Consider the following 11,923-nt stretch of genomic DNA (forward strand, 5'->3'; position numbering starts at 1 on the left):
CTGAATATAAGGGAGCGGTAGCTTAGCCCGGTCTAAGGCTAAAGCTACTATATGAAGTTAAATTGTCTTAAAGTGGGATTATGCAGAGTTCAGTCAGGACGGTCAGGTGGAAGTGAACAGACAAAAGTCAAGTGTTTCCCATGGCGATGAGACACAGTGAGGTAAGTTAGTGTAAATACTGGAGTGAATTACACTTTCAAACGTGATATGGAAAAAGTACTTGATTTTAGAAAAAAAAAATACTGTGTGCATATAGGGGCATGCATATCTTGGATCCAGTCAGTCAATACAAGTGATAAAACCTGCCATTGTCTATATGGTCTCTCATGATAACCAATGTTATGTGATATATTCCCACAGAACAATATCACGATAATATTGAAACTACTTAATTCCACTGATATCATAATCCTAGACCACTTTTCTAAATGTACAACATGCAATAAATAAGCAGAAAAAGTCATAGTAACGACTTTTTTAACCCTCTACAGCTTAAATCCCCAAAACATATTGTTCCACGTATAATGTATTGAACGATATGTCAATATAGTGTTTATCGTGACAGGTCTAGTCATCTCATACAGTTTGGTTATGGAAACTTATATTAAAAGTTACACTACCTGGCAAAAAAAAAAAAAAAAAAAAAAAAAAAAAATTTGCCACCTGGATTTAACTAAGCAAATAGTTTGGAGTTGTTGCAGTTGGTCAGGTCTAGGTTCAGCAACAGTCTGTGCTCAAAGAATGAGGTCAGCTGACACCTGAATATACTGAATGACCAGGTTATTCCATCAATAGATTTTTTCTTCCCTGACGACACGGGCATATTCCAAGATGACAATCCCAGGATTTATGGGGCTCAAATTGTAAAAGAGTGGTTCAGGAGCATGAGACATCATTTTCACACATGGATTGGCCACCACAGAAGCTTATCAGAACAATGTCACAGTGATTGTGTGCTGTAATCAAAGCGAAAGGTGGAACCAAATATTAGAGTATATGACCTTTTTTTATTTTTTTTGGAGATGACTTTTTTTTTGGCCAGGCAGTGTATTTGAGACATTAAATCACTGCCTATGTTTATATACACACCAGAAATAATCATTATCCATTTTTTTAAGAATAGTACATGAATATACAAAATGGGGATATAGAATTTGACTTTAGTCCAATTCACATCTGGAGCCAGCCTCAAGTGACAATTCGAAGAACTACAGAACTCTTCTCACAGTGCACTTGCTCCCAACTGAATCCTAAAGGTTGTGTCTCGCCTTTGGAACAACTGGATTCCCGTTTGAATAATGTTAGCAAAGTGCTGTCTATTTGTCCTTCTTTTACCAACGCAAACCTAAGCACTCTACTTCTCCTTTTGCACATTCCTTAGAGACCAGCTCTGACCAATCAGAATCATAACACGCCAGTAATTCCAATTGCCTCGCAGCCCCCCTGTCTTTCCAAACCAAACTGCTCTCCCTTATAATGTCATCTCGTTGCTCTGCGAAAACACCCAGCGAATTCCAAACTGTCACTTAAAATATAATGCCGTCAGATCTGTTACTTTAACCTTGAAGCAATTAGCCGTTGTTGAGGCGTAATGATTCCTGACATGGCTCTGCTGTGATGAGAACCCTAATTGCACTGTAAAAATTGAAGCTTTTGACATGTGTGCTGACGGACCTCTTTTTTTTTTTCTTCCTCCCTTCGTCGCAGCGGTCACGTGTGGTTGGGAAGTTGAAAGCTAGCGGAGCGTCTGTGCCATCAGCTGTCCTGTCACTTGACGAAAAGGGAAAGGGAGAAGAAGGGAGAGGGGAACTGGCTGGATTTGCCGGAATGATGAGGCCATTTAAACTCAGAGGAGATGGAGACGTACCGGAGGGCGGGGGATGTGTAAGCTAGCTAGGCCCGGGTTTGCCGCCGCGCTTTGTCAAATGTACAGACTATAAGGAGCCATCTATGTCAACAATACTGGGAAGTCATTGCGATTACAAAGTAAGGTTTAAGGGGGCAAATAGGGGTAATACCACAGTAGAGGTGGAGAACAGAGTCTGAGAAAATATCTAACGTTATAGGGCGAGAAAAGCTCTATTGGTAGAGATTTGTCCACTGATCCACTGAAGGTTGGCGGTTCGAATCCCAGGCTCGTCATAAACATCACTGGTTGAGTGGTCAGATCCACTGACCCATAGGTTGCCGGTGCAATTCCAGCTCCCACAGATGAATGCTGTTGTTGTGTCCTTGGGCAAGACACTTAACCCACCTCGCCCCCAGTGTCTGTGTACAATGGTGTAGGAATATGTGTGTGAATATGTGTGTGTGAATGTGTGGGTGAATGTGTGTGTGCGAATGTGTGTGAATGTGTAGGTGTGTGTGTGGGGGTGTGTGTGAATGTGTGTCTGAATGTGTATATGTGTGTGTGAATGTGTGTGTCTGAATGTGTATATGTGTGTGGGAATGTGTGCGGGGGTGTGTGTGTGAATGTGTGTATGATTGTGTGTGTGAAGGGGTGTGTGTGGATGTGTGTGAATGAGTGTATGAATGTGTGTGGGGGTGTGTGTGGGTGTGTGTGTGTGAATGTGTGCGTGAATGTGTGTGTGAATGTGTGAAAATGGGTGTATGAATGTGTGTATGTGTGTGTGTGTATATATGTGTGTGAATGGGAGTATGTGTGTGTGAATGTGTGAGTGGTTCCTTGATGTAAAGAGCTTTGAGCCTTGAAGGTGGAAATTTAAACATGTGACCGTTTACTGTATAATTCTCATATTATTTAACAGCAAGAAGGTTCCGGGTTTGATTCCTGGTCCTTTCTGTGTGGAGTTTGCATGTTCTCCCCATGGCTAGGTGGGTTTCCTCAACCCAAAATATTAACATAGGTAAAATCCTCCAGCTAACACAGTCCTGACTGAAGCCAAGCTCAAGATCTGGAGATGGGTCAGCGGACACTGCTGCACCCTGAGGACATGCCCTCACTGCACCGAAGGATGGGTCAAATGCAGAGGGCAGATTTCGCTACTTGTGTAAATGTACCTTAACCTTAACCATTACTGTATTTCGTGATATAATGTTAAGATCTGAGCAAACTAAAAACTTGTCAAACTGATAATATAGAACACATTATTTTTGACATCACAGTATGATTTAATCTGTGGAAAAAACTACACCTTAAGTTGTCATCTAGACTTTATTATCCATTTAATGTGCGCAGTTGACAATTGGTTGGTGAGAGATTACTTGGATTTATGAGGAATAGTGCAACTGAGGAAACAGACAGGATCGCCGATATGAATGAAGTGAAAACAAATTTAAAGCTCTGAAGTCTATATTATAGTAATTAGCTGGGTCTCCAAAGTCCAAATATATTTACTGTAATTATACAGTGAGAATGTAATGGGCCATCACTGATTTTTTATGTATTTATTTTGTTTATCTTTATATATTCCCAAAACACTATGCTGTATGTTGATATATTAGTGGTGTGTTACAGTATTACTGATTTGCAAAGGTGGAGTATAGTTACTTGAATATAGTTACATGGCTAAATAACTACTCAATTACAAGTACTTCTGCCAAATTCTGTACTTAAGTAAGAAAGTAAAAAACAAAAAAAAAAAACAAAACACCCAACTAATACTCAAATTATTGGTTAGTAGGTTTAGTTACTAATTACTTCTTTCTGCATATTGACTTGAGCTCTGGTCAATCAGAGCAGGTGATGGAGTACTGTTGTGTGTTTGTTGTTTCAGAGTGAAACAGACAACACTGACACAACCAGGGATTGGGACGATTGGGAGTTGTGCTGCATTCAACAACAACTAATATAGCTAAAGTTAGACAATATATACTCACAAGTATACAGGCTTATTTTGTGTAAAAGTAATCTATTTGTCCTGTCTTTAAGTCTCCACATTCTACAGGCTGGATTGCTAAGACGTATTGTAACATGTCCACACACACACACACACACACCAGCTGCAGCACGCACTGTCCAGGATCCATCTGAGAACTTGGGACATTTTGGACACGGGGGGTGGGTGGGATTTGGTGTCTTTGGGCTTAAATTCGTGTTTAGTGAGTGATGTAGGGGATGCGATAATGAGAGGCCAAGGAGAGCAAGTGTTAGCTCATTATTGTAATGAAACAGATATGCTAGCATTACATCAGGAAGGGGGGAAAAAGTGGCAATTAAAGCGTCCCGAGCAGGTTCCTCCTCCAGGCGAGAAGCAGAGGACCCTCCAAAAGCCCATCTGTTGTGGATAATGTGCACGGTGTAAAGAGAAAAGACATAATCCTCTTTATTCAGTCAGATGCCCTCCCCTCTGCGCTTTGTGTTCGTGAGGAGCTGCTCATCTTTGGTTCAGTTCAAGGCGATCACCAAATTACGTCGATTAGGGCTGCGAAAAACATGCAATACTTGATTTGTTTTGTGATAACGAAGGGAAGAGATCTAACTGGGATTTCCCCGACAACCATTAGATTTGTAAATTATGTTTTAAATATAAGATTCTGTTGAAAATTCACATTTTAAACATGGTCATCCAGAAGAACTGCCAAAAAAGACTGAAATATAAAAATGACAAACTAATTCTGGCACAATAACTTTAGTTAAATCAATATATGTATGTATTGTGCTAAAACAAAAACTTAACAGTGGCTAAAACAAGACTCAATTCAACAACCGACTTAGCGAGTATTGTGATAGATATTTTGTGTGATATATTGTACAAGCCTAACCTCAATAGACATGTTATATATTTTATGCTGTATATAAAAATGTTTGTCATTTGAAGTTTTCATAGGCCTAAATGTTTAAGTGAAATTGTATATACACTTTGTCACATGATTATAATTATTTGTTGATAATACTTGTTTACTAATGCATTTGACTTCAGGGATATATAATGAGAAAGTGTTTTAATAATTTACAAGATATTTGTAATTAAGTCATTGTTATATTTAGTAAACGGAATATTGTGAAGTTTTAAGTTTTGCGTTAACTCATAACTATATATGCAAAAACAGCTCATTAGGTCAGTATGCAAATGAAAACTGAGTTGCTGTGCATAAAAATACAGCTATCTGTTGTTGTTGTTGTTGTTGTTGTTGTTGTTGTTGTTGTTGTTGTTGTTGTTGCATTGGATACATTTTTTGTGATTTAGATGAAATGCATTGAAATGTTTTAAAATAACAATCAGTGTTAAAGTATTGTCTGGAAAAAAATAAAAATAAAAAAATAAAAAATAATAGAAATAGAAATAGAAATAGAAAACAGAAATTTGGTTATTGTAAAGTAACATTATTGTAAAATATAATCATGCAGAAATGCTCTGTAAAAATGTATACACTTTAGAAAAATAGTAAAGGATATTATGGCCCACTAAAGGTATTTGTCAATAAACTCCATTGTCAAAACTATCAAATTGAAACTCCAAATAGTATATTATTTTCAAAGAGAAATTTTGAAATTGTTAATAATTCATAGGAACAACCACTATAATAACCATATTTCGGTTTCAGGTTTATTTCCTTGTAGAGTTTGGTCAAGCTGTGATATTATCCATGAATAATAAATACTCATATCCAACTGATCTCCTCACGCTATTTTTATATTTATAATGAAACAAATAAAGCAAAAACATCACAGAAAAACTGTTGATGTCTTAAACCACTAAGTAACAAACTAACAACACTTTTAATAATTCAAATCCTTAAGAGTAAATAGACTCGCCATGATTACTGTGGCAAAAGCGCGCACGCAGAAGTCACACTTGGCCTTACGCAGCTGCCGTTCCAATCCATTTACGTAAAACCCTAAAAGCGTTAGTCCAATGAGGCAGGTAGAGCCTTATTAATTCACTGCTGCTTATGGTTATGGCTGGGCCTATTATTAATGAATTGGAAGAGCCGGCAGAACCGCCATCCTGCCCGCCTTCCCCCTCTCTCCCCTCCTCGTCCTCGCTCCCCCCGCGCTTCCACCCGCAGAGCTGCGATAAATAAATAATGCCGCACAAGTCATGCATATGAACAACATGCGTCCGCCGCTAACACACTGCGGTAATGGCCACAAGCTCCAGGGTCAATATGCTAGGCTAATATTTCTCTCAAACGCGTCGCGATATCGTCCAGAGGTTTGTTGCCATCGTGTGCCAAGGACGGTCGCGGGTTCTGCGCAGTGACTGTGTTTCAAGAAACAAGAAAGCATTGCACTGTTATGATTATTAATGCAAAATATATGCAACAATTCAATATAATGAGTGGTGAAAATGTTTGAAGGAGCGGCTCGAACCAAACAGCCAAACATTTTGTTTGCAGTGCGCATAAAAGTCTTCAAAATATTTCAACTCCGTATTCAAATATATTCTTCATGGGCTCACTGAACAAATGCTGTTATTATTGAGTTCAATAAAAAAATATAAATAAATACGTGCTGCACTGTCAGGCCCAGTCATTTCACAAAAAGAATTTACGTAAACCACCAAATGGTTAAAATGCTTTGAAAAAATGAAATGAAAAAAAAACAACAAAACAACAACAAATGTTTATAAATGTAAATTTATATATATATATATATATATATATATATATATATATATATATATATATATATATATATATATATATATATATATATATATATATATATATATATATATATATATATATATATATATATATAATTTTATTTTATTTTTTTACTTGTACCGATAACATAGGCCTAAATAGACATAGCATTTCGTAGATTATTAAAACGGAAAAAAATGCACGTGTGCGTATATAGGATATGTAAACGAGGTCGCTTAGTAAAATTTAAAAAAATTGCAGTAATTGGTCAGTTATCCCGTTAAAATAATGTGAAGGTGAAAGTTAATAGTGTTTACGCGTCGCAGCTAAAGGTCTGCACTGCCTCATCACAGAGCGCAAAGGTCAATTGGGCTGACTCTAATAAGTAATGGGTTCAAAGTGAAGGAACCCAAACAAACCGGCCCCGAGGCGTTTACGCATGGCACAGTCTCCAGGGCGCGTCCAAATCTCCGCAAGGAAAACTGTTCTTAGGTCTGTTCATTTATCGTGGTTTTAGTTTGTTCAAAACGCCACACGAACACAGACTAAAATGAAACAAGGCAAAATAAAAAATGTAATGAATCAACAGCAGGAGCCAAACAGCGGTATGAACTCGTGTCTGAACCGGTTCTCATCCTCGTGGAACAAGGCCGTGCACATTATCCGCACTTTGTCTCGCGCGGTGAGAAATCCGCCTTATTGTGCGCACTGAGCTCGAGAGCAGCTGTTGAGCCGAGGCCACATTCCCAGTGTCCGGCTCATCAATCCACTCAGACACCATCAGCTGCGCGATCTCCACGGACCAATGCGCAAAAGCCCACGCAATATAGCGACACTTTGTGATCAAATAGTTTAAAGACAATATTTAGTATGCTACGTTTTTATTCATGTAGACTATTCATGTCAGCCCATAAGGCCATAAGGCAGTGCGGTTTTAACACAGATTATTAGAGCATCAAACACAGAGGGAGACGAGTCTCCAGAGACGGCCTGATCCATACACTCCTGTAGAATCCATAACAGGATTTTTACTTTTATTATTTTGGTATAGGTTAAGATTTGTACATCTTATTTTGAAAATGTTAAGTTCAAAATCAATTTGGACTGAATTGCACAGAAGCCGTGTTAAATTAGTATCATTTCTTCTTTATTCATTCCGATCTTGTCCATCTAATAAACTTTATAAGTTTATTCTAATGTAAGTGGATTTGTACAAAAGACAAACAAACAGACAATCAGACAGAGCAGTCCTCTGTGTCCCCGGCCGTGGTTGTTATAGTACCTCCTTCAGTCTCTGAACGGTACAGTCCTGCGCGCTTTCTCTGTGTCCTTGGCGTTTCCAAATGGCGCTGCTAAGCGTCCAAAGCGCGCTTTTACCGCGGGTGCGGTGTGCCAGGCATAGGGTTAGATAGAGGGTTTAGAGCCGGCTGCCCGCTGGGCCCGAGGCCGTGGATGAGCACCCTGGGGACCAGAGGTCTCTGTAGGCTGGGGTGCGGTGTGGAAGGAGTCCGGTACATGCTGTTGTACATAGCGGCAGCGGCTGCTGCGGCCGTCGTGCTGTCCACGGTGCCAAGCAGGCTCGGGTGATAGAAGTAGGGCGACGGGAACATTCTCTGTAAGGCCGAGTAGTTTCCCGCCTCCGCCAGCAGCTCCAGTCCCACCGCCGTTTGCCTCTTCCACTTGGTCCTGAAATCAGATCAAAATACAACACATCAATTATTGAAATTCCCCACGCGCCGACGCCATTAGTATGCACGCGCTAATTATGGCAGCAGCGCGCTTTAATTGGCCAAAGAGGACAATCAGCACAAGTCTGAACCCGCTTCACTTCTGAGCGCCATACCTGCACAGCGCGCACACGAGCAGAGCGGAGCATTCATTAACCCACATTCTGAGGCATAACAAGGCTTTCATCTGCGCCAGCACAACACCGGCTGTACACCAGTATGTGCACGAATATTCAGCACCGCTACACGTGTCTACTCTGACGACTACATTTACACACAGAGCACTGCATATTATTTATACTGGGCCTTTATGAACGAGATAAACACAATAATGTTCATTTTCATCAACAGAACATTTGGTTCTTAAAAGGCCTCGTTACCCACGGATAAAATAAACAGCCAAGAATTAATGATCTTATTTATATATTTTATTAAATCCGGGAGGCGTAGTGGGACTAGACTCACCGTCTGTTCTGGTACCAGGTCTTGACTTGTGTGTCGGTCAGGTTGAGAGCCGCCGCCAGGTCCATGCGGTCCTGCACACTGAGGTATTTCTGCCGCTCGAAGCTGCGCTCCAGCTGGTTGAGCTGGTGGTCGGTGAAGGCTGTCCGGGCTTTGCGAGGCTTTTTGGAGCGCACGGGCGGACTGTCTCTGCTGCTGGAGATCTCGCGGTCTCCCTCTTCTTTAGTCCCTGTGCCGGACACAGCACACAGTGTTACACACACATCGATTTTATACAATACAATATTCTTTAAACGAAATACTACAAAACATTCTGCCTAAAATTCATAGTGATTTTTTTTATTTTTTTTTATTCATTTATCGGTGAGAACAACCAAAGCAAACACACGGGAAACGCAGCTCAATAAAGCCTAACGCACGCTGTCAGCTCACATTTTTATTGTCCTGAGATGGGAAAAATCTATATGTCAGTCCATCTGTGTTTTTGCTGTTTTTCTGCGCGCCATGATCCCCTCCAGAAGGAACTATAATCTCTCTAATTGACCCACGAGGGAGGCCCACACTCGGGAAAACTACAAGGCTGACAAGGATTACAACCACTCCAGCAAATAACTGATCATATTCATTGTACAATTACAGATTGCAATCATTATTCATTTTTACATTAACATTTCTGAATAAGTTCAAAAATAGCAATAGTAAATAATTATAATAATAATAAAAATAAAAGGCTCTTTCTACAATTTTATAAACGTAAATTAATTTTCACACATTTCTTTGACTGGGGCCACACAATATTCACCATAATGAAAAGAGACGTACCGTTGCACTTGAGCTCGCCCTGCAGCTCGTCCCTCTTGTCCAATAACTTGCGGTTCTCATCGTGCTCCAGTTTGGGCCTGAAGGCGTCCGGGGCCGTGGCACTTTCGGCTTTGGGGGTGTGATGTGGGGAGGACACGCTGGTGCTGTAGGGCGCGCACGCAGCCAGCGGTTTGCTGTCTCCCAAAATGTCTTTAATGAGGAAGGAGGAGGTGGCAGTCCTGGGGGCGCAGCCGGCCCCATTGAGCGGCTGCTGAGGCTGGGGTTGGGGGGAGAGCGGCAGCCCTGGGGCTGGCCCGTGGCTGCTGTGGTGATGGTGGTGGAGGTGCTGCGAGAGGCCGTCCGGGGACTCCATGGTGACCGAGATGGGGGACGAAGGGCCAGTGCCCACAGTGTCTATGTCCGAGCATGGGGACGGGGTCTGCTGCTGCCGAAAGTCCACGCTCCTGTCGCTCAGGCGAAAGTCTCCGTTCATGAGCGCTGCAGAGTTGGACGCGTTGGATAAAATAGTGTCTATTCCAAAACTGGATCCGCTGGACGCTTCCATATTTTAGTGCGCGGCGAGTGAAGTCTTCATAACAACAGCGTCTCAAGAATCATCCAAGGAAGTTAAAAGGTAGAAAAAAAACTTTCATTCGAATTTCTCAAAATTGTTGCCAATAAACCCAAGAGGAAATGAAGGAAATCCAGGTTTTAGGCACGGCTGTAGCCACTCCGCTCCGGTGTTACATTCAGTGCAGACGGGTAGAGATGCTGATGCGCTGCGTCCCGGTGCTCCGCTGTTTGGATATTGAACTTTGTGTTAAAAGTTGAGCTGTATACAGAGATATACAGGGGCTGACTCCTCGACATCGGCCTCCCCCTTTTTGCTGCTAATCGCTCCGGTGTTGCTCTACAATGACTTCCTATACTGACGTCACGGCCCACGGCGAGGGGGAATTAATATTTTCTCCTTTATAATAAACACGAGACGCCTTTTTCTATCCAGCTCCCCTCTCCTTCAGCGCTTGCTCTTCTTCCATTGGCCCCGCGCCTCTGACCGGCTCCTGCCCTCGGCCAATCACAGAGTTGTTTCTTTATCTAGAGGAGAAGAGGCAGCCATTCAACTCAATGGAAGCAAGTGCACAGCACTTTAAAACCAGGAAGGCGTGTGCTTTGAGGCTAAGCAACAAACATTGAAACTGTTTTTTAAAGTAGAATTAGATTTAACATTGAAAATATTAATGCTTCGTGTCGTTTATGTAAGGTTGCTGTGCGTTGCGAGCCGTTCATCATTTGGTCCTGAGCAATAAGCCTCATAATTACCACCACAGAGCAGCCTTGGCTAATGTAGATTTAAATTAATTTTACATTGAACTTTTTTTTTTAAGCGTGAAGTTTCGCGTCGTGGGACACCTGTCTTTGGCTGTATCCTCACATCCAGGGGTCGTCATGTTTGGAGCGGGCGGGGTGACAGCGCGTCTTGTTAATAACCGTGTCATCCTAATTAGTAAAGTCATTATGAGGCGCTAATGAGCGTTTCAAAGGTAGGAAAACCGTGCGTTCTGCTCCAGGACACGGGCGCGCACAGAGCAGCGGCAGGAGCAGAGGAGGAGATGGCACTCGGTGGGTCAGCTTTACGCACGGAAAGTGGTGCGTAAAATCAGCTGCGAGGATTTAATGGGGGTGATTTTTTTTTCTTTTCTTTTTTTTTTTTCTTCTTCTTCTCTTTTTGCTACAGATCTAATGAAGACGGCCAAGGAACCGGTGAGATGCCAGTGCTTTAACTGTAACCAAAATAGCCAATATTTTTATCTGAAACATTTACTGGTTGATGTGTATTTTCTAGTCAAATATAATAGTTCACTTATACTCAGCCAACGAGCAGATTTTTATCCATCAATATCTTGCAGTGTAAAATGTGTCAGGTTTGTCCGCATTCAATTCACACGTTTTGGTGTGTTTGAAAATGTAGATTTTTGCCCTTCGTGTATAATCACGTTATGGTTGTAAATCTAATGGAATTATTTATAATTATTAGAAATATATGTATCTTGTTGTTTTACTTGCTTTTGGTCAAGAATTGCAAATGTTTCTATTTGGAAAACATTAAGAATCAAATAATGTGTTAGAATGTTACGCTACATTCGTTCACATTTGAAAGTTTTAACATTTTGCAAAAGTTGTCAATTTTATTTAAATTCATGTAAAATGTTTTTCACAGATTTTCATCTGTCCAGTACGTTTTATTTTTAAGAACTTTTGAGGCATTTACTAAATGGCTCGGATATTTATTATGTTATTATTACAAACATTGTACTGCTCCAGATAATTTGGGTACATTTTTGAAAGAATTATATTTGTCTGATTAGGGGTCGAAGGGG

General features: G+C 40.9%; 1 protein-coding gene across 2 annotated transcripts; it reads right to left on the bottom strand.

Moving 5' to 3' along the window:
• Positions 1 to 7,893: 7,893 nt before the first annotated feature.
• On the bottom strand, positions 7,894 to 10,178 carry barhl2 (BarH-like homeobox 2). Of its 2 annotated transcripts, none has more exons than XM_033965378.2 (3): positions 9,564 to 10,178; positions 8,745 to 8,961; positions 7,894 to 8,238 (listed from the first exon to the last, which is right to left on the bottom strand). In XM_033965378.2, exons 1-3 carry the CDS (start codon positions 10,105 to 10,107, stop codon positions 7,926 to 7,928), a joined length of 1,074 nt encoding a protein of 357 aa, XP_033821269.1. In that variant the 5' UTR covers positions 10,108 to 10,178; the 3' UTR covers positions 7,894 to 7,925. The 2 variants fall into 2 exon arrangements, with proteins under 2 accessions (XP_033821269.1, XP_033821268.1); XM_033965377.2 differs by having other exon boundaries at positions 8,745 to 8,970.
• Positions 10,179 to 11,923: the final 1,745 nt, after the last annotated feature.

This window comes from Periophthalmus magnuspinnatus, chromosome 4 (genome assembly GCF_009829125.3).
Source record: "Periophthalmus magnuspinnatus isolate fPerMag1 chromosome 4, fPerMag1.2.pri, whole genome shotgun sequence".
NCBI lineage: Eukaryota > Metazoa > Chordata > Actinopteri > Gobiiformes > Gobiidae > Periophthalmus > Periophthalmus magnuspinnatus.

Bases quoted from the DNA above. Each gene is read 5' to 3' on its own strand.
- barhl2 (XM_033965377.2), bottom strand. From the start codon at position 10,107: ATGGAAGCGTCCAGCGGATCCAGTTTTGGAATAGACACTATTTTATCC. The intron at 8,971-9,563 runs GTACGTCTCTTT...TGTCCGGCACAG, and splicing joins GGGCGAGCTCAAGTGCAACG to GGACTAAAGAAGAGGGAGAC. The intron at 8,239-8,744 runs GTGAGTCTAGTC...ATCTGATTTCAG, and splicing joins ACCTGGTACCAGAACAGACG to GACCAAGTGGAAGAGGCAAA.